The 23,873-nt window shown below is 36.0% G+C and overlaps 1 protein-coding gene across 1 annotated transcript in view; it reads right to left on the bottom strand.

The window, feature by feature from the left end:
- The window catches only part of ERCC3 (ERCC excision repair 3, TFIIH core complex helicase subunit), a 39,381-nt gene extending 15,797 nt beyond the window's left edge, over window positions 1-23,584 (bottom strand). Inside the window, exons 1-10 of the mRNA XM_074301730.1 lie at window positions 23,394-23,584; window positions 20,834-21,039; window positions 20,058-20,294; window positions 12,985-13,034; window positions 12,451-12,586; window positions 12,175-12,339; window positions 8,711-8,915; window positions 7,852-8,166; window positions 2,786-2,970; window positions 151-353 (exon numbers count right to left, since the gene is read on the bottom strand). Coding sequence (XP_074157831.1) covers window positions 151-353; window positions 2,786-2,970; window positions 7,852-8,166; window positions 8,711-8,915; window positions 12,175-12,339; window positions 12,451-12,586; window positions 12,985-13,034; window positions 20,058-20,294; window positions 20,834-21,039; window positions 23,394-23,421 — 1,730 coding nt within the window. The 5' untranslated portion in view covers window positions 23,422-23,584. The remainder of the gene's footprint in view (window positions 1-150; window positions 354-2,785; window positions 2,971-7,851; window positions 8,167-8,710; window positions 8,916-12,174; window positions 12,340-12,450; window positions 12,587-12,984; window positions 13,035-20,057; window positions 20,295-20,833; window positions 21,040-23,393) is intronic.
- Window positions 23,585-23,873: the final 289 nt, after the last annotated feature.

The following is a 23,873-nucleotide window of genomic DNA, read 5'->3' as shown; positions in this document are numbered from 1 at the left end:
AGACTATAACATTTTCAGGCCTTGAAAAGCTCTGGGAAGAGCTGATTTTATATACTTTTACACAGACACACATTCTCCTTCTCCCCCCACCAGTGGTACAAAAGATTCCCTGAGGTGAAGGAAGTTCTCAATCATATTTTCCAAACTTACTTGTTCAGCCGGATAGCATATTCCTTCAGGGCAAAGACATTGTCTGCAAAAACGATGATCTTGTCATTCCTTCGTTCATGGAATTTGATCAGAAACTGGCAGGCTCTGAATTTGTTGGGGTTCATGGTGTATAATAATATCCGCTTCTTAGTCTTGATTGCCACATATTCCCTATAAAATTCAGGAGACATTGGGCACCAAACCTAGAATGAAACAGGAAGACAGCTATACTCTCAAGACCAACATCCTTAACTAGGTTAAGAGCTTGTGAAGCCCTTTCATGTAGCACACCCAGTATTCTTAACTCCAAAATTTCCATATGGTTCACTAACAAGACATGGAACATTTTTCAACCAGCCAGCACTTTCTCACATATTCATCATTTGCCAAAGAACTTGGGAGACAACAGGGAAAAAGAACGGAGAATTTGGTATTAAGAGCTAATTTTAAATTCTTCCTCTACTCCTTAATACCTTTGTGACCTTAAGGTCTGGGCCCAAGTTGCCTCATCTTTAAAAGGAGAGGTTTGGACTAAATGCCCTCCTGAGGTATCTTCCAATTCTAATCCATAATCCCAAAGGAAAAGTATTGTCATTAGAAAGTCATACACTAGTTGCACAATTAATAAATATCTTTGATGAGATTTGAACTTAGGTTTTTCTGACTAAAAGTCCAGCGGTCTATTCCCATATCAAACTACCTCTAAAAACTCTGAGGCACACTACCTCAGCAATCAAAGATTGCTAAAAATTAGACAAGTCAATGGTAGTGGGACTAGATAAAATCAGGCACACTCATGCACAGCTGATAAAGACTATTAATTGGTATAATTTTTCTGGAAAGGAAAATAGAATTATACTATAAAAGCTACAAAACTACTTATACTCTTTGCCTAACTTGGGAGAAACCTGGACTATTACCACTCCATGTGAAATGATCAATAAAATGTGGGAAGACTCTAGGAAATATAATATGACTATGTAAACAAAAAGATGTCATGGGAGTAAACATGACTTTGTTACTACTTTATAATATACATACAATATTCTAAGTAGACAAAGCTAGGATTTTATATACAATCTTTTTTTTGTATTCATCTATGTATTTAAATATTTGTGTGTATTAAAGATTGTTTAACTAGTAATAAAAACAGAAATGAAAAGTGCAAAGTATTGTACATATAGTATGCTTTGGTGAGAAAACAGGAAAATTTTTAAAACACTATAGATCTAAGTAATGGTAAATTGTCAATGGATGACAGAGTTTTAGCAGCACAATTACACTCCATACAGAAGCATATCAATAATCTATTCAGTGTGTATTATATATTCAATGGGAGCAATTAGGGTCAATCTGTGGGAGGTCAATATATACTTCCTAATAGCTCTAATTTATTTTGATAACTTACAACAATCAATCTTTAATCTATGAAAACCCCTAAAAATTTATTCATATATCTATTTTCTAGTGCTACAACAAGAGATAATAAGCTACAACAGGAGAATTTGCCCAGTAAAATATTGGGGCCCGTCCATTTCTAGACTATAAAATTATTTCAGGAAGTATCAATCTCTCTCTGCTTGCTGATTCCTGATTTTAAAGACATTCTCTACATATGAAAAAAAAATTTACATAAAAGTCTTATGCTTTTTTTGGGTTATTTTCTAAATTGCTTTTGATCTAAAAAGTTCTCAAAGGCCTTCTAAAAGTTAAATACACAGAATATATTATTTAATGTACTATCTTAGCAAAATAAGTCTTTTGATACCTCAAAATGTTCCAATTTTAAAAAACCATCTCACTGTGAGTGGTTAATCAAGTAACTAAAGTACTATTTCTGCTAGAAAACAAAAAATGTGATCAAAATATGGATTGTTCAAAAAAGTTTTTCAACTAGATCAGGTAGTGCCATCTAGTGATCAAAACTGTTACCCTTTGGTCCAATGATTTATGTACAGCTTTTTGGATACTTGAAAAATTCTACCAATCTGATTTTAAGACATTACAAGAAACCACACAGGATTTAAGAGCATTAAATCAGAACAGTTTATAACAACTATTTAAGCTATTAAAACACTACTGTTGAGGCAGCTAGGTGGTACAAAGGATAAAGTACCAGCCCTAAAGTCAGGAGGACCCGAGTTCAAAATTTGACCTCAGACACTTAACACTTCCTAGCTGTGGGACCCTGAGCAAGTCACTCAACCCCAATTACCTCAGAAACAAAACAAAACAAAATACTACTGTTCAAATAATGTGTTTTAAAATGAACTTTTGTTTAGAATGTTATCAGTGTACACAGAAATAAGATCTTTCGGGCAATTTAACAGTATCAATCAGGAATGCTAGAATCATTGCACAGTAATAGAACGTCAAGATACTGAATGGCAACTGTGCCTCAGGTAGGTGAAACTATATAAGACTTCTTTATTCCTATATATTTAGTTCTGGTCTAGGCCTTGGTTAAACAAAATTGCCTAGACCCTGTACTGATTTGATACCCCTTTCTTGTTCTCAAAACAATGATCTACTCCAAAAGTTACCACATTACAAATCTCACACATTAGCTCTAACAACTATTAATCTTCCTCCTTTATACCTCTCCCCAACAACTCTAATAGGAAAGAGTTATCACCTCAGCACATTGGACTTTGGCAATATAGCCATTATTCTGAAGTTCCATCCAATTAGCTTCATATAGTTTGGGGCCAATTAAGAAATTCAAGTCCACAATTTTGTCATCTTCTCGGACGAGGGTCGCAGTCAAACCCAACTTGCAGTGAGCCTGTACAATGGTGAGGACTCGTCGAAACATTTTGGCTAGGGAAATAATCACAATATTCATATTTTCAACAAATAATATGAAATGCCAAAGGAAAATCAGACCAAGCTTTATATTATAAACTAGAATCTTGTCAGGACTTTTCATTTTGAAATACACAAAAGATAACATATGGGTTCTATTTGTTAGACTAATCCCATGATAGACTACATGGTTTTAATTTCTAAATCACTGACTCAGAGATGTGTAGTTCACAAAAGAAATGAGTAGGTAGAACTTTTATTCTCACTTTCATTTATGTATGGAGGAAAGATAAATGAGAAACAGAAGAAAATGGGGTGAGTTTTAAAGTCGGGCCAATAAGCACAGGTCCCAAACTTAAAATACTTTAATTGCAAATAATTAAAACTTAAATGAAAACGCTAAATACAGTTTATTTGTTATACAGTTGATACTGTAACTTGGAATATGAAACCTTTTAACAAAAAAAGTTCAACTTTCATAAAAAGTTGATGAAGGCAAAGGATGCAGAAATGTCCCAATGATGTGGGTTGAGGTCCCTTTAAGATTCCTTACTGATTCCCAACCCCCCCATGGCTGAAGAAGCTAGCACTTTGATAAACAAATTCTGGTCAAAAGCATCCTTTTGCATTCCAATGATATCGGGGCTTTCCCAGCCCCCACCGGATCTGAGCTAACTTGGGCTTTCCCAGTCCCCCACTATCTGCTCAGATTTCCTCAACCCCCACAAATAGCTTCCTCATCTAAAAACCCATTGAATACTATTCAATTCTAACCCTGGCCGAAACACGCCAGGAGCGTGGGACTCCACCCACCTTCAAGATCACCAAGAACCCCCATTATCAAAAGGGGAATCCTGGAGCCCCAAACATGGTATCCTTCTGGCCATGTAAGGGTTCCTGTCTGCTCGGCGACCAGCTCTAGCCCTGGCATCTTTCTACCTTTACCCTTACTTCCAAACCCCTACAATAAACCTTTTTTTATCAATCTAGGTTTTTGGGCCTGTAAATTCTTTTACAGGAGACTCTGCGCCATCACTAGACTGCATTTAACTATGTATCCTTGTGCCAAACCAAAAGGGGTTACCCCTTACCTAATTCTCATCACCAACAAAAAGGAAGTGAACTCTGGTCTCAGAAAATGGGGCCCTGATGAAAAAGGAACTCCATACCTTCACTCTCCTACCCTGAAGAGCCTGCAATGGGTAGGACATGATGGCAGAGGCCCAGAGGGAGTTTTCTCCTTCAAAATTGGCTTCTTTAAATATTCCACTAAATATAATTATTTGGGAAAATAAGCTACCATTTTCAAATGTATATATCCCCATAGGTATATATCCCCATAGGACACAAATAGCTTTTTTAGGACTCTTTCTGGAAGATTTTTAAACCACCAGAAAATACATGAATTATTATGACATATATACATAGTTTTGGGGAATAAAAGCTTAGTTTTTAAGTTTCAAGTGAGTTCCTTGAGGGCAGGAGTGTGGCTTTTGCATTTCTTTGTATTCCTACAACTTAGCCCACTGTAGCACATAGGTGAATAATAAATGCTTGATGACTGAATGATAAAAGAGTAGAAGAGCCACTTTTGTCATTTTCCTGTAGTTCATTTGTTAATTATCCCAATATGAAATTTACTTCTGTTGTTTTTAATTAATGAAAAATTGTATTAATAATTAACAATTATTAATATTTTGTGGTATATGAAGAAAGAAAGTTAAGCATTAAATATGAATTCTTGGTACTTTTCTTTTTAGGGTGTATAGTTTAAAATACTTAAAATAGTAAATTTATAATTTCTTTTCCTTTCTGAACTTTTTTTCTTCTGAATATTTTTCAAAAGTGTTTCTTTGCTTCCTTTTCTTCCTTCCTGTTTCTATCTCTGCCCATTAACTGGTCTTTAATCATCTACTCCAAATGGAAACTCTCCACTGTATAGTAAAGCAAAACAATTTAACAACTCTGGCCATGTGTGAAAATGTATGTCTCATTTTATAACTGGACTTTGGACCACTTTAGTCCAAAAGATAAGTTGGTATTCTTTGTAGAAACATTTTTAAGTCACTTATCCATTTAATGCTAGATAATAAGTCATAAAAGGGGGGATTATGTGTATTCCTCAATTTTTTTTCTGGGGGTTTCCTAAACAGATAAAATAATAGATTTCCCCCCCACAAAAAAAAAAAAACCCATCACAAGGAAAATATTTAAAAGGACAAATTATACTAAAACACACTGAAACATTGTAAAAATTCCCATTTAAATGTAATTGGCAAACTACATTATTCATATAAGTTATGGGCCTGCCTCCAAATACAACTATGTCAAGCTTTATTCTTTCATGGTGCCAGATCTCAACTTCCGCCCTGAGGTTATCATCTAATAACTATTTGGAACCATATAGAAGCAGCTAAGCAGGTGCTATCCTTTACTTATCACCTGCCCCTAGATCACTTCATAACTGGTACTGGCATCCTCACAGAATGTACTCTAGACTCCAGGTCAGTAAGAGCTCTGCTTTCCTACTTTTTGTTTTGGGTGGGATACTCAGTCAGAGAGGATGACCAATGTTCCTTTCCTTGCCTGCTACCTTCCAAAACATCTGTTCCCTTCTCTCTACTCACATGACCACCCCAACTTAGGGCCCTATTACCCTTCACATATATTACTCTTTAGTAGGTCTTCCTGCCTTAAGTTTCTCCAAATTCCAATCTATCACTCACATGGAAGGCTATGTCACTCCCCTACTCAAAATATTCCAGCGGCTCTTTATTGCCTTTAGTAGTAAATGTTATTTCATCTTTTAAAAAAATTTCTATTTTCATATAATAAATGCAATGTTATTAATAAAGATATCCATGTATATATAAAGTTTATAAACATACCTCATTTCTCATGCTAGCAAAAAATCTGATACAGTTTATACATGTACATTACTTTTTTTTTTTTTTAAACATACTTCCATATGAGTCATGCTGGGAAAGAAAAATCAGCATAAAAGGTATAAACCACAGAAAGAAAAAAGCAAAAGGAAAAAAAAAAAGGTGAAAATAGTATGAAGCAAAACACTTTTGAAAAGAGAGAGGGTAAAAGGAGAGAGATAAGGGAATATACAAGGGGAAAATATAGTTAAAAGTAACTGAAAAGAATTTTGAAAAAAGTTTCTCTGATAAAGGATTTATTTCTCAAACAGAGAACTGAGTCAAATCTACAAAACAAAACAAAAAAACAAAAAATTTACAAAACAAAAAAAGCTATTCTCGCAATTGATAAATGATAAATTTGTCATAAATGATAAATCCAATTGATAAATAAAAGATATGATCTATGCCCAAAGGATTATAAAATCATACATACGCTTGATCTAACAATACCACTACTAGGCATGAATCTCAAAAGAAAAGAAAAAAAAAAAAAAAGAATTCATGAATAAAAATATTTTTAGAGAAGCTCTTTTCTCATGGCAATGAACTGGAAATTGAAGTATCCTCATCAACTGGGGAATAGCTGAATTAACTGTAGTATGGGATTATAAAGGAATATTATTCTATAAGAAATGATAAGCAGACTGCTATTAGAAAAACCTGAAAAGTCCTCCATGAACTCTAGCAAAGTGAAATGCATTATGTACATAGCAATAATAAAATTATGAAATGGTCAGTTATGAATGACTTTACTATTCTTCAGCAATACAACGATCTAAGACTACTTTGAAGATGAAAAATGCTATTCATACCACAGAAAGAAGTAATTGAATACAAATTGAAGCATGAAGATTTTTTTGAGGGGAAGGTATCTATGTTTTCTTTTGCAACATGACTTATATGTAAATATTTTGCACAACTTTATATGGACCTTCTCAAAGGGGGTGTGTGGGGGGAGGAAGGAAGAGAATCTGGAACTCAAAATTTTAAAGACAAATGTAAAAAAATTGTTTTACATGTAATTGGGGAAAATAAAAATACAAAACATAAAAACAAAAAAATGATGACAGGATGTTTTCAGAAAAACCTGCAAAGATTTCCATTTGCTGAAAGAAACTGAAATATGTTGTGTACAAAGTAATAGCAATATTGTGAGATGATCAACTAAAAATGACTTAATTATTCTCAGAAATACAACGATCCAAGATAACTGAAGGATTTATGATGAAAAATGCTATCTATACCCAGGGAAAGAACTGATGGTGTCTCAATGCAGACTAAAGCATACTTTTTTATTTTCTTATTTTCCTTTGAGGGTTTTTCTTTTTTGATCTATGTTTTCTTTTGCAACATGACTATTATGGAAATGTTTTACATGAATACATATATAAACATATACATGACTATAACCCATATTGAATTGCCTATATTCTTAACAAGGTGGTAGTGGTGATATGAGCTGGGAAGGGAGAAAAGGAAAGACACTAGAATGTTAAAAACTGTAACTGGGGAAAAATAAAATAAAACTAGTGGGCAAAAATAAATAATAAATGAAATAGACCTGACTTTAACTTACCATTCCTTATTCCCACTTCCATTAACTTGAATCAGTGAGGTGTTAATGTACCATACTATTAAATAAAGACTACTATTATATAATCATAAACAGCAATAATTGGGCTCTTTTAAAAATATTACCTTTAAAAATTCCAATGCTCTTAGCTCTCAGTTCTCAAAGTACTATATAGGAGAGCTAAGAGTAAATATTAATGGTGATCTAGATACTAAAAAGCCATAGGCAGCATGAAAGTTATAAAAAGATATACCCCAACTTAAAACAAAAATAAAAACTATAGTGTTTACCTAACAACATGTAGTATGCTGGTATTATTGTTGCTATTCTTCTTACCTCTCCTTTAAAAACACTACAAGGCAGTTTATAGACTCAATAAATAGTCAATTAGCTTACCAGGTATGGTATGTACTTCATCTAAGATCATAAGTCCCCATTCCTGAGTCTTGAGCCACTCCATGACTCGCTCAGCCTCCCAAGATCTCTTGGTGGTGTGGCCCAGCATTGAGTAGGTACTGATGGCTATTGAGCAACCAATGGGCTTATCTTTGGCATCTGAAGTGAACCGGCAGATCTGGCTGTCATCAATGGTAGACCACATCTTGAACTGAGCTTTCCACTGCTCCACAGACACGGCTGAATTGCCAAGTACCAGGCATCTTTTTCGGACAGTGCATGCAGCTGTCACACCCACCAAAGATTTCCCAGCTCCTACAACAAAAAAGCACAGAGCCTCACCCAAAGTCAGGTCAAGAGAAACTGCCAAAAAAATTCATTACTTATTACCCAATGGAAAAAGAAAAAAATTATATTAATTCCTTATTTTCATAAAATGACCTTGAACCAAAAATAAATTAAACCATTCAAATTAATGCCATTAAGAAACTGAAATAGCCATTATTGAAAAAGACACATCACTCATTCTTGAAGAGAAAGCTAATTTCATCTAAAAACAAATAAAGTGTTAAAAACTAGCAGCAGTTGTCATTGACCTTGAGATCTCAGGGCTGATACCTATAAGAATGATAAAAGGCCGAAACTTAATAATAATAATAAAACACATCGTGAGACCAATCAATAATGGCTTGATTGAAAATAACTGATGATTAGAAAATGTGAGTGTTGAGGACATTTATAAGGGAAGGGAAGGAAAAGGTTGAAAGCAATCAAAAGGTGGAAAAAGTATTCTTTATTGACAAGCTATGCAAGGTTATAAATGAGAAGGTTGGACTCAATGACACCTAAGGCCACTTACCACAAGGGAGGACAATAACTCCTGACCTGGCCCGTCCATTCCCAAACATTTTCCGAAGGCTCTTCTCCTGATAGGGCCTGAGGACAGCTGTGGGTTTCAGGTCTATATTGATGTCAGGGTTGACAGAATCATTCCGGAAATCATATTCCGCCAGCAATGGGTATTCCAGATGGATGCAGCGCTTCTGGAGCTCCTCAATCATTTCCTGGGGGGGAAAAAAGTGTTTATGAAGTTTTGTTAACTATTTTAATTGAATTGTTGTTGTTTATTCTTCATTTTGAAGAGGACCATGACATTGGGGGAGATGATGCCATGGCATGCAAATGAACTGGATTGAAGTGAGGAAGCGCTGGGCAAGGTCACCTGCTTCCTATTCCCCTCCAGAGCCACCTAGGTCCAGTGGCCATATATAGATCAAGATGACTGGAAATGGCCTGGGATGAAATGGGAGACCTTGGCCTTTTTAAGCTAGGGTCTTTTACAGTTTGTTTCAGTTCAGTCTAACTCCATGCCCAACCAGTGACTAAGGCTAAGTAAGAAATGAAGCAAAGAATAGCTTCTTTTATCTAGTTTCCCCCCCCCCCCAGTTTTTCTTTTATTTCTCTTCCCTTCTCCTTACTTCTTTCCTTCCTTCCTTCTTCCTTCCTACCTATCTACTTACTTATATCTATATATCTGGGAAGGGAAGACTCTCAGGGTTTCTGGCTAAAATAAAAACAATTGCTATTTACATTCACTCTAAGCCAATCAGGGCCCCAACAATGACCAAGAAGGGCTTGGCCTGAGACCTACTGTTGGCCAATCAATGAAAGCCAGAGTGATTAATGTTTACAGAGAAATTATGTTCAGAACACTGCTTTTTAAAACTGCCTCTTCAGAATTTAACTGGTACTAAGAGAACTATGGAGCTATAATAAATAATGCAACCTGACAAAACAGAACCAAACTGAGCCAATGCATGTTTAGAGATGCATATAGAAGAAGGATAATAACTATACAAGTTTCTACAGACATCTGTTTTCATTATCATTGACAGCAGAACCACCACATTTGTAATTTAAGACTTTAGTTCTGAAGTGCAATGTGAGGAAATTGGGATATGACAATTAGGAAATGAAGTTGGGTAGAAAAGATATACTAAACCAATAACAAACACAAGAAACAGAAGAAATATGTCTTGGAGGTAATATAATTTTGAAATCACTATGGGATAAATTTTTAAGTTATCAGAAAGTGAATATTTACCAAGGGAGGAAAAAAAATCAGAGATGTATTAATACTTCAAAAAGACTATCTATCAACTAATTTGTCTATCATGTATGAATCATCCCTTTTATTAGCATATTAGCTTTCTAAAGCAGTTGTGGTTCAGTTGTTTCAATCACATTTGAATCTTTGTGACCCCATTTTGAGTTTTTTGTTTTGTTTTTTTTTGGCAAAGATACTAGAGTGGTTTGCCATTTCCTTCTCTACCTCATTTTACAGATAAGGAAACTGAGGCAAAAAGGATTAAGTGACTTGCCCAGGATTCCACATCTTGTAAGTGCTTAAGATGAGATTTTTGAACTCAAGAAGCATCACCTTTCTGACTCCAGGCCTGGTATTCTATCTATCACTGTGCCATTTAACTGCCTTTGAAGGTAGAGATTGTGCTTCCCCAGAGACTCATAGGCCCCAGAAAATAAGTTGGACTCAGAATCTGGAAGATAATTAATTAATGAACACTTATTAATATTGCAAACCAGTCACTATCTTAGGGACTGGGGAAACAAAGATAAAAATGAAGCACTGATATGCATTCATTTTATGTGAAGAGTTCAGAAGAGTAGAAAAAAAGCTTACTAGATTTATGGATGAAATCATTGGGGAGTGGCAATAACATTGTGAAGGCAGGGAGGTTGAGGCTACGTCCAATTTGCACAGTCAGCAATCTAGTTAAGGGCAGAAAAATACACTTAGGGAAGGGGGGGGGAATTTACTTCAATATAATTGCCATGGATCATTAGAAATGGCATTGTGCTTCTTTTAATCACTTCTCTTCTTACAATCTCCTTGCCCTTCCTTCAAAAAACCCTAAACCAGAAAATAACTTTATTATTCTAACTATGTATTTAAGATACTAACATACTGAAACAGTGACATCATCTCCCACTGAATGTGGTATCTGTCAGATCCTTTATATATGCATAGTTTTGTAGCTAGAACAGTAGACTGGACAGAGACCACATAAAGGTGATTAGAGGGTTAAATTGTAGAAGCCCAATAGGAAAAACTAAAGGTGCTGTAATTGTTTAGTCTGAAAACTAAGTAAGATTTGGGCTTGAATCCCAGCTTGTTTTTCTTCCCTGGGTGACTTTGGGCCAATTTTTGCATGTTTATGAAAAAGATCTGTATCAGTATGGAAGATATCACTGACAAAAGTATAAGAGAACGGGCAAATTTTTGTAAAAGATTCCACATTGACTGTATATTCAGTTATATAACTGACTGGAAAAGGGAGAAAATGCAACATTCCAATGTAAAACAAAATACAATAGCCTTAAAAAAATGCCTTTATCAGTGTGTCTCCTATGACTATAATAAGGCTGTATCAGAGTCTTTGACAGATACAACCAGAGAGAATTTTGTTGAACAATTTCCTGACTAAAAATTGAGGGAAGCACAAAACAGGGAAAAGCATATTTATCAAAAAATCTTAACACTGTCATGAAGAATATCCTAGCAGAGGCCAAAAGACAAGAAGGAAAAATTCTCCCAATTCTCCAATATACTGACTGCAAACAAGTCCTAGATACTACAAGGAGTCCTCAATGAGCTTTAAGGCTCCCCAAAAGAGATGGGCCTAATAACTCATATAGGAAAAATTTCCCCATCTTGACCAGTAAGCCAGAAAGGGAATGAATTAAAGGTGCAGCTAGTGCAAGAGAGGTAAAGAGGTCAGATGAATACAATCATCAAAGAAAATTCCAAAGAATTCATGATGAAAAATGCTATCCACTTTCAGAGAAAGAATTTAAGAATTCTAAGTGCAGACTGAAGCACACTTTTTTCACTTTCTTTATGATATTTGCTTTTTACTGTTTTTTTGGGGGAAAGTGGGCAATATGGCCAATATGGAAATATTTTACATAACTTCAAATATATAATTGATATCACATTAGTTGACTTTTCAATGTTCTAGCTACAAAACTATGCATTATCAATAGGGGAGTGGTGGAAGAGAAGAAGAGAATTTGAAACTCAAAATTAAAAAAACCAAGCATTCCAAAAGAAATAAATAAACTGGGGGATGGGAGATGGGGGAAGGGAAACTAGGAAGGCTATGTCATCAGGAGGGAGCCTAGAATCAGGGAGAACCTGAAGACAGAATTAGTAAGAAAGGAAGATTTTAAAACAAAACCAATTTTATGGCTTTCAGGCAGGTCATTTGATGAATAAAGTATGTGGAAAGTATAATTGCTAACCTGCTTCACTTCAAAAGATACAGTCTGTGTTTCTTCCTCTTCTTCCTCATCTTTGTCCATTTGTTCATAAAACTCAAACAAGTCTGCGGGGACATCTGTTTTATTCTGACCATCTGTTCCTTGTGATGTAGAGGGTCCACTGGTCCCTTCACTGGTTTTGGAAATCTGCAAAGGAAAGGCAGAACTAAGAGTTGCAGTACTAGGGAGAAGAACTAAGGGATACAGGATTAAGAAAAACATTATTCCATTCCCAAGTTTTCCAGGAACCCAACATACAGCAGATTTACTTGTGAAGGTCTCAGTGATGAGTTCAGTTTCTTCCCCCTCAGCATTCCTCAAGCGGCATTCTCTAATCACTTGGTCCTGGAGAAGTTCTTTAATGACATCTGGGTGAGAGCTTTCAACAAAATACCTACAGGATAGGAAGGAGTAAAAGAACATGGAGCTACTGATTTAACTGATCTCTGTCCTTTTCATTTTTAAACATTTTATGTTGCAAAAATGTTTTGGTCACTTACCCATTTTTGGCTGAATATAATATCTGACTATTCCCCAGACAAATGGGAACACATTTTAGTTCTAGTTTCTTGTTACCACAAAAACCATTCCACTTAACTAGAAATGGTAGCAAAATAAATGATCCCTTTAGGGAACTAAAGAGCTGGGGCTTTTCTTGCCAATATCTTCAGAATCCTTCCCTATTACTCCCTTTTACTAAGTGGAAGGGAAAATGACAGCAAAAGCTTTAGGCACTGGATTATCAAGATAGTTCAATTCCCTCTTTCCCCTCCTGGGCCCGTGACTATTTACCTGTTGTGTTTCAGCACCAGCTTGACTTTTCCATAGCTTACAGTACACAACTATAATCAACAACAAACCAAACAAAGACAAATTAGGAACAAGTGGCTCAAGGTCAGGAAAATATTAACATATTCAGACATAGGAATACATCAATTCTGCAAATATATTGTCCAGAACACTGAAAAACATTTTGGAACATGCAAATAAACTAAAATGTTTATATCTTTGGACCCAAGATTCTTCTACTGGGCTTATACTCCAAGGAAGTTACTGATACTAAGAAAGTCTTCATATACACTAAAATATTTATAGAAGCATTTTTTGTGATAGCAAAAAATTGGAAACAAAATAGATACCATTATTTGGAGAACAATTAAGTAAACTGGAGCATATGAATATAATGGAATATTGCTCTGCTTTTAAGAAATGACATAGATTAAATAAAGAGAAGCTAAAATAGCTAATGAAAGCTGAGCTGTAGTAATCAGAACTGAGAAAGATGAGATACAATATAATTACAACAATGTAAATGAAATAATCACAGAAAAAACTCAAAAGTGATTTTGCAAAATTATAAAGAACAAGAACGGTTTGAAAGAAGAGATGTAAGAAAACACTTCTACCACTGAAAAGGGGAATGGGGTGGGTTCACAAAGGTACACTGCAAATATTTTTAGACTTTCCAAAATATTGATCAATTATGCTGATTTTTCTTTCATTTTTGTCTTAAAAATTGCTATGTTATGGAATGGCTCACTTGGAGTAGAAGAGGAAAACTTTACTCAACTAAAAAAAAAGACCAGTAAAAACTTATTTTTAAAAAAGTTTTTTATAGTCATTTTTTCTGAACTATCTTTATGAGACAGTTCAATTTTACAGTCATTTATTGGAAAATTATTTTAGTCACTATATTTGCATAATTTTAAATTGTTTTCTAAAATGGTTATATTGATTCAGAGCTCCACCCATAATGCAATCTTCTCACAATGCCTCTAATTTTGACTTTTCTCATTTTCTATCATCTTTGCAATGTACAAGGTGTGAGATTTCACCTCAAAGTTGTTTTGATGTACATTGTTCTAATTAGTTATTTGGAGCATTCTTTTTTTTTGTTGTTAAGAGCTTGTAATTTATTGTTCATACTCTTCAACCAAAAATAAATAACTAAAATCTGATCATGGATAAGTAATCATTTACCATGTGTAGCTTTGTATTTCATTCCCAAAAGGGAACTGTATGTTTCTTTGGATCAAACTTGGTTATTGCAATTAAATCTAGCCTTTACTGTTATTTACTTACAAAAAAATAATCATTGAGATTGTTGTACTTATTTCATTCTACATTAGCTCATATTTATTATCCTGTGTTACTATAAATTCCTTATCCTTTTTGCTTTTTATATCAAGTATTTCATTATTCATAAACCACAACTTATTCAGCGATTCCCCCAAAATAGATATTTTGTTTCCATTATTTTTGCAAAAGATACCTCATAAATATTCTAATAATTCCATTGTTCTGTGTAATCTTATTAATGTGGTTGCTCCCTCCAAAGATGCAGATTGCTATTCACCTATACATGTTCTGTTTTAAATGTTTCCTATGTCCTATCAGTTTGACTCATGGGGTTACCCAATGTTCTATCAACCATTCTCAATTATTTTTAAAAAATAATTTTTTTTTCAATGATGAAATTTATTTTTTTCTTTTTTACTTCCCCATTGTTGGGATTGGGGGGGGGTGTAAAAAAAAAAAAAAAAAAAAAAAAAGGAAAAACAAAACCCTTGTAACAAATTTGCATAGTTAAGCAAAACATTTCCAGGCTGGCCAAGTCTAAAAATATAAGTCTCATTGTGCTAATATATTAATTAGTCCATCTCATTATCCATCTCTATCCAGAAGTGGATAGAATTCGTCATTTGTACGTCTATCAATTTTTCTTTTTAAAATTTTTAAACTTTTTTAGATTCTATGTGTATATTTATTTACTTATTTTACATATTTCCACATGAGTCACATTGGTAGAGAAAAATCAGAACAAAAGGGAAAACCATGAGGGGGGAAAAAAAAAAACAACAGAAGAAAAAAAGGAAAATAGTATACTTTGATCCACAGTCTTTATAATTCTCTCTCTGGATGTGGATGGCATTTTCCAACCATTGGAATTGCTTTGGATCACTAAATTGCTGAGAAGAGATAAGTCTATCACAGCTGATCATACTGCTGTGTACAATGTTTTCTTACTTCTGCTTACTTTACTCAGCCATTAATTCACATTAGTCTTTCCATGCTTTTCTGAAGTCAGCCTGTTCGTTTCTTACAGAATAACATTCCATTCCATTCATATATCATAACTTATTCAGCCATTCTTCAATTGATGGGCATCCACTCAATATCCAATTCCTTGCCATGACAAAAAGAGCTGCTATATACATTTTTTGCACATGTGGGTTCATTTCCCTTTTTTAAGATCTCTTTGAGATACTGACCCAGTAGTGACACTGCTGGATCAAAGGGTATCAGTTTGACAACTTTTTGAGCATAGTTCCAAACTGCTCTCCAGAATGGTTGGATCATTGCACAATTTCGCCAATAATGCATTAGTGTCCCAATTTTCCCATATCCTCTCTAACACCTATCATTATCTTTTTTTTTTTATTATTAATTTTATAATTATAACTTTTTTTTTTTTTTGACAGTACCTATTTTGACAGCATGGGTAATTTTTTACATTATCCCTTGCACTCCCTTCTGTTCCGAATTTTCCCCTCCTTCCCTCCTACATGTTAAATATGCTATAGTATATACTACATACAATAGATGTGTGCAGGAAGAATTGGATTCAGAAGGTAAAAATAACCTGGGAAGAAAAACAAAAATGCAAATAGTTTACACTCATTTCCCAGTGTTCCTTCTCGGGGGGTAGCTGATTCTGTCCATCACTGATCAATTGGATGTGAATTAGATCTTCTCTTTGTTGAAGATATCCACTTCCATCAGAATACATCCTCATATAGTATTGTTGTTGAAGTGTATAATGATCTCCTAGTTCTGCTCATTTCACTCAGCATCAGTTCATGTAAGTCTTTCCAAGCCTCTCTGAAATCATCCTGCTGGTCATTTCTTACAGAACAATAATATTCCATAATATTCATATACCATAATTTACCCAACCATTCTCCAATTGATGGGCATCCGTTCATTTTCCAGTTTCTAGCCACTACAAAGAGGGCTGCCACAAACATTTTGGCACATACAGGTCCCTTTCCCCTCTTTAGTATTTCTTTGGGATATAAGCCCAGTAGTAGCACTGCTAGATCAAAGGGAATGCACAGTTTGATAACTTTTTGGGCATAATTCCAGATTATCATTATCTTTACCTGTCCTTTCAGTCAATCTGATAGATATGAGATGGTATCTCAGAGTTGTTTTAATTTGTATGTCTCTACTCAATAATGATTTTTTGATATGACTACAGATGGCTTTAATTTCTTCATCTGAAAATTGTCTGTTCAAAGACTTTAACTCTCTATCAATTTCCCCTCAATTTTTCTTGAATGAATAAGGAAAGCACTGGAGTATACAGTCTATCAATTGGTTATCCCCTGTACTTACCACATAATCAACCCATAGTCTTTTAAACTCATACATTTCTTCAAGGGTAGCCTTAATCTTATTTCTTCTTTGTAATCCTTGATGATAAATGTATTACAGTATATTTGTGCCAACCAGTACCACTCCATTGCTTAACATTAATATTAATATTCATAACATTAATTAGTCAATCCTTTGGAGTCTCTGATGCTCCCATGTCTACTAATCATGAGCTACCAGCAGAACAGTGGTACTAAAAAACGAACTACAGTTCCTACAGATGCAGGTGACAGATGTAGAAATTTGCTTACATTTAGCTTGAGAAGAGAGATATTAAGAGTGGACTATCTCAGCCTTACAATTTGCTTGTTAGCTTACTCCAACTTCAAGAGTTCAAAGATCAGATTTTTCTAGTGAAGAAGTATTTCCTGATTCCAAGAACTCCTTCAAAAAAGTTCCTATGCAACATCCTCATTTATATGTAAAGTCGTGGAGTTATTCATTTAGTGAAAGTTCAAAGTTCTAAAACTAAATAACTTATGATTCAAAGGGGGTCAAGGCAGGCTGGACTCCACATAGAAGAAAATTAAGTTTCTCGGAATATTATATTTCTGACTTTCTTCTTTTTGTTGTTCAGTTATGTCTGAATCTTAGGACCTTCTCCATTATCTTTTGACATCTCTCCAAGTTCTAACTTTCATTTGGTCAAGTAAATTTCAGAAAAAACTTTTCAGGATATGAAATGGCCCTACTTGAAATTATTAAAAAAAAAAAAAACAAAACTCAAGACTACACCTTTTTTCTTAAACCAGGAAGCAAAAAGATCATGGACTTTTGCCAGAATCTGAACTACACTAGCTTAAGACAGGAGGCATCAGTGTCTATGTTAACAGTGTTATAACTGGGAATAGAGAAAGGTTTATACAACTGTGGGAATATTGGACAACAGAACCCAGTCCAGGAGGAACCTGTAGAAAAATCTAATGGAATAGATCCAGATTATTTAACAAGAGATTAGGGTAGATAGTATTAATGATGACTATACTAGTCACCATTATTTTATCATGACATGCATGATTTTGATGGTTTGGAACATGAGAGCTAAAGAGAACAGGGAACCATTCCTTTAGTACATATGGAAATAGTAGCCATTTACCCTCCTCTAAGTCTGTTGTTCCCTGGGAAAATGTATGTTTTCTATACACAGTGGCAGCTGGAAGATAGAATTGGCCTATTCTGGAAGCTTCATAAGCAGTGGGCAGAATGATGCTAGTACTATAGTATACCAGGATTCACAAGAGAAAGCAACTTAACCCTTGCCAATTTCAAGAACACCCCTGAACTGTGGAGTTCCCATAACTAAAGTTCAAATAGGTATTCCTAGGTTCCTAAATCCCTAATGGGATTTAGGTTTTTACATTTGCTTTATATATTCATTTGATTTGTCTTAGGTGTTTAGCTATGGCTAGGTTAAGAAGCAAGACAGAAAGTAATTACAAAAACATCTACAACAAAACCCATGAACAGCTGTGTATTAAGAGCTCAAAGAATAATCTTGATACTCAGAGATTCATAATTTGACCCTGGGAAAATTTATGGGTATCTAATACACTACTCTTGGTTGGTTATAGATTTTATTTTATTTGGTTATAGATTTTAAAGCTAGACCCTTAGACCCAGACCTTTCCTTGTGTCCAAGGTTTCCCTGTCCTATAAAAGTGATATATTATAACAAGGTTAGCTGACACATTAATATAGCATAGGTTCTACCTTGTCCTTCCAGGAAACACAATGCCTACCCCAATTAAAACATTTATCTAATTCACTACTAAGCTCCACCTTCCTTCAAAATATCTTTTAGATCTGCTCATACTTTTCCATTTCACTACTAATATGCTCTCTAGGTTTCTCACTTCATTCCACAAGAGTACTCCTACCTAAAATGTCCTCTTCAACAGACTGCCCCTTCAGGAAAGGAACAGCTAAAATACGAGGAGAGTTCTGAGAAGGAAGAGATTCTGGTGGAGGTGATGAGGGAATGGAAAAATAGCGTATTAACTAAGCCTTTTCAGATAGATCAAAGACAAGTGGAGGCTAGAGAGTCTATTTAGGATATAATGTGAGCAAGTTCATGAAAGTGGAAAAGCACAGGGCATGCTTGTTTTTTAGGAAGGAGACAAGGTGTACACAAAGAAGGATCATGTGAGCATAAGCTAGAAATATAAGTTGTTGCAAGATTACAGAAATGACAGAATAAAGAGTCTAGTCTTTGGTGAGCAATAGTGAGTTACTAAAGATATCTGAGCAATGGAGGAATCAATCAAATTGGCCTATTTCAAATATTAATCTGGCAGCAATGAAAAATATAACAGACTAGAAGAACAAGAGACATTGGAAGTGAGGAAACCAGTTAAAACAACAGTGTAGGAAAAGATCATAAGATCCTATGAAATTTGACCTTTACCTCATGAAACACCTAAGCCCAATTTCTCAAAATCGATTCCCTATCAACTAAGTAGTAATAATGAAGTACTCTAGAAAGAGTTACATTATATAATGTAAATAATTTTTGATATTCTCAAATCCAAATATGCCACAAGTCAAAAGCAGTTTGAGAAATAGTAATTAAGAAATTATTAATGAAGAAACACTCTATTTTGGGAGAAAAAGAGAGAAAGGCTAAAAAATTTTTTTAAAAAAGAAAGCTAGAAGAAACTACCAGAAAAGGAATAGATCCATGGGCTACAACCAAGAATATACATGCCAAAGGTGGTACTCAAATCCATCACCTTCACCAAAGTCTTCTCCATCTGAGTGCCTTCTACCCCAAAATAAGCAAAACTAATTTCCTCAATGACTTCATGCAAAAGCAGTCCCATGATCATTTGTCCTCCACATGCCCAAGGAACAAGGATAACACCATCACTCAGTAGTACAAATAATGAAACAATTATCTCTTTTCAAAAAAAAAAAAAAAAAAAAAGGAAAGGAGTACAAAGGCAGTAGTTACTTTGCCACGTCCAGTCAGTGTGTCAAATGTTTTGTTTTTCTTTAAAAGGAAAGACTAAATTTCAGAGTAGGCCTGGAGCAGAAAGAACTGTGATATAAAAAGTATCAATAATTTAATTTTAAGAGCAGAGTATTTTTCAAAAGTTGTTTGACTCAAATAATATAGCAACAGAATCCAAAGCACAAAATTATGCAGCTTTAAATTATTAAATAACTAGGCTCCCCTGATCCTAATTAGGATAATTTAGGCTTGAAGGAATCTTCTAAGCCATCTGGTCCAACCTCCTTATTTTACAGATAAGGAAACTGAGGTCCAAAGACATTAAAATAACACATCCAAGGTTATAAGTTAGTAAATGAGAGAGGAAGCATTTAACTCAATCAATTTTTAGATTCATTATAAAGCCCTTGGCAACTCTAAAATATTACTAATGGCAACTGTAGAAGCCTTTGATACTGGTTAAGGTACAGTCACTTGCCTTAATAAACTGCATGATTCCATCTGGAACACCAGTCTTGCTGAGCTTTTTGAGGTATTCAGTGATGTCACTTGTTTGTAGTCCAACACTAACAGCAGCATATAAGGAATAAGCAGTGAGTTTATATTCATGCACATGGCTTGGTCTACATACAGGCTCAGCAATAGCCACTAGGAAGTCCTGGGCATATTTGTAAACAGGAGAGAAGGCTTCTAGGAAAACATGGCCATCAGGAGCCTAAGACAAAAGACAAATATATGACAGTCATAAGATAGGGAGAAGAGTAAGAAAGATTTCTATCTTACCGTACTCAAATTATATCACAATAAGTAATTTATATTCATATATACTGTATGTTTTAGATTATATTCTGAGACATTTTACACTTAACATAAAGGTTACTCCTATAAGCACTCCTAAAATACAGGATGGGAAGAGAATGTTTCTCTTACATTATAAAGAATTGAAGATGCTATCTCTTACATTATAAGGAACATACCAAGGCACCCCTTCCTTTTGAATCTAAGATTATTGGTGAATTGGCTATCATTTTCAACTGTAGCAAACCTTTAACACTTATTCAGCTCCACCAATCCCTCAGGTACAGACTAGTTTCCCTTACATTCTACTTTAGACTGTTCTAATGGTTTTGTGTTTAAATATTATCCCCATAAGAAGATTATTAATATCTTGTGGGGAGTCTACCACAGACTTCTTTTGTATTTGCTAGAATGCTAAGCATTTAGTATATTACTGGTCTGACATGGAACTCTTACCACCCAGAGGGGGCGGGAGGCATGGTCATCTTTCAGTGGCATCTGAATTCTGTAGTCCTTAGCCCCATATTCATCTAATTTGGTCCCTGATTCATCTACTTGCTTCCCAGCTGCTGATGGAACTGCTTCCTGAGATTCATTCCCAGGAGCATCATCTTCGTCATCATCTTCTTCTTCAAAGTGTCTTTTCTTGGACTTCTTTTTATCTGTAAAAAAGTCACAGCAATGAAACACAGACTAAATAGCTTCTGTAAATTCTTTATTAAGTGCTTTTTGCGTGTCAGGAACTCTAAGCACTTGGGATAGAAAAGGAGGCAAAAGATGGTTTCTACTCTCAAGGAGTTCACACTCTAATGGAGGAGAGAGTATGTAAACAGAGAGAAGGCACTAAACAGAGATTGGGAAATGTTTTCTGTAGAACACAGTGTGTTGGCTGGGACTTGAACGAAGCTAGGGAAGTCAGTAAGTGAAGGAGAAGAGGAGCATTCCAGGAATGGGAGAAAGCCAGAGAGAATGCCTAGAGCTGAGAGATGGAGTGTCTTATTTGACAAACAGTAAGGAGGCCTTTGTTACTGGATCAAAGAGTGTGTGATGAGGAGTAATATGCAAGAAGACTAAAAAGGTAAGGGTGACTAGATTTTGTAAAAAGGTAAAAGTGACTAGGTTTTGAAGGGCTTCATACAAATACAAAACAGGATTTTGTATCTGAACCTTGAGGTGAACCACTGGAATTTATTGAACAGGGAGGAGACATGGTCAGATCTCTACTTTCAGAAAATCACTCAAATGGCTGAATGGAGAAGAATGGAGGTAGGCAGATCCACTGGTAGTCGACTGAAACAATCCAAGCATGAGATGGCAAAGGCCTGCACCAGCCTAGTGATGGTATAAGAGACTTAAGGAGGCATATTTGAGAGATGTAGCTGTTTTTCAGGAGAGCCCTAAGCTAAAATTCAAATGAAATCAACAAGCATACTTCTTCAAGTTACTATCTGCAAATAGCATTCAGCAATGAATAAAACACATTCCAGTACTTGGCAAGGCTGACAGATGATATTTAGGGTCCAGGGACCCAGAGATACAGCTTCATCAACAATGAATCACAACTGCCCACCGACCCCATGCCAATATATGTGCCTGTAATTCCAGAATAAATAAAGCAACAGGGAAAATACATGTGAGCTTTCTTAAATTTCTCATAGTTTTGACCTGTTCTTAGCACACTTACTTGTATATCACAGCTATCTGTATTTACTGCTCCTATTGTATTAAACTGTAAATTCCTTGAATGCACTGAATTTTGCATCCCTAGTAATTAGCACAGTTCCTCAGACATAATGAGGCATTTAATAAATATTTGTTAAACACACATGAGGTTGGAGCTCCCCAATCAAAAAGTATCTTGCACAAAGTAAGTGATAAGCAGATACTTGAGAACTGGTTGATCGATTTCAGAAAAAAACATATTCTCTATTCCAGTTTGAGAGCTGACCTCTTGTTTCTTTGTCTCATCATTTTCTTATTGTCTATTTCTTATTGTCTCTAGTTCTGGGAACTAGGCTATAATTTGGGGATACAAAGACAAACCCTAGCCTCAGAGATACGTGGGAAGACATACACAGGAATACACCCGATATGTGTATAACATGCGCAACAGACACAAGCTTATTGGGGTGGGAAGATGGTACTAGTAGCTGGGAGGATCAGTAGGCTTACTTTATGGCAGTAGCACTGGAACTGTTTGAAGAACACTAGACATCCTAAGAGGCAGGTGAAGGCAGAGTACAGACACCAGCAATGATTTGGTGCAAAGGAACAGGAAGTGGGAGGGGTGGACCACTGAGTGTGTGTGTGTGGGACAATGGTTTAATAAAAGCTGGAAAGGCATACTGTGAACTCTAAAGATAATGAAGAGTCTCCGGAGTTTCCTGAAAAGGAATGACTTCGTCTAAAGTGTGGTTTAGGAAATTCTCTTTGGCAGCTGTGCGGAGGATGGATGAGAGAAGGGAGAATCTGGACACGAGGAGACCAATTAAATGGCCAGAGTGATGGGAACTTGGACCTAAGGCAAGGGACAAATGTGAAAGATTGTGTGACTGTGGTAACTGACTGGATGTGAAGGCAAATGAGTCATGGAGGGCAAGGGCAGGGAACTAGACTGATTTAAAAGGATGGAGGCATTTCTGATTAAAAAGATAAATGGGGGAGCAAAAAATGCCTTTTATTTTGGGCATAACGTGCTTAAGATGATTATGGGACATCAGTTCAGAACTGGCATCTGGTGACGCGGGACTGGCGATAGAGGGTCCCAAGGAATCTGAGTGCAGCCTGAGCTGCGCAGGCTTGGGGATATTGGCGGGGCTGATTTATCGAGAGGGTTGCACATAAGGGAGAGACAGTCACAGCCGGGGCCCGGGGCCTGCGCAGAAGGGAAGGAGGGGCCCAGTAGGGCGGCTCGGGGGGCGCCTTCCTCTAGAGGGAAAAGGGCTCCCGGGAAACCTGGGGCGGTACGAGTGGCCTCGGGATGGGGTTCGTGGCCTCCCCTTCCCTTCAGTCTCACCGCGGTCGGATTTGTCCTTCTTGCCCATGCTGGGAACTAGGTCGGCAGCAGAGGCGGCGGCAGCGACAATGACAACGACGACTCGTTCCGGCGCTGATGTTCTGAGACCCGGAGGAAAGTGCAGCAACTCTGAGTCCCAGTCTGCAACTGAGCGCTGGCGACTTAGAAAGCTTCCGGCTGAGCAACAGGAAGTCCCGCCTCTCAAGAGGGGAAAATGGTGCGAGTAGGCCCCCCGAAGTCGTGGTCGATCGTGGGCGGAGCCAAAGGTGTGACATAACCCGGAAGCTCAGTCTTCCTAGGTACGTGATTGGTTCTTTTTCGTTCCTCGGTCCAGTCTTTCTCTTGCCTTCTTGTGTGGCGCTTATTAGGTGTTTAATCAATTATCTCTTGTTAATTGACTACCCTCAACCACAACTGGGGACCAAAAAGTTTGGCTGAGACACCCTTCCATACGTTAATATACATTTTAGACATGGAAAT

The sequence above is a fragment of the Sminthopsis crassicaudata genome, chromosome 3 (assembly GCF_048593235.1).
Source record: "Sminthopsis crassicaudata isolate SCR6 chromosome 3, ASM4859323v1, whole genome shotgun sequence".
Lineage (NCBI taxonomy): Eukaryota > Metazoa > Chordata > Mammalia > Dasyuromorphia > Dasyuridae > Sminthopsis > Sminthopsis crassicaudata.
The sequence above is the reverse complement of the archived record's forward strand: the minus strand, read 5'-3'. Positions and strand labels throughout refer to the sequence as shown.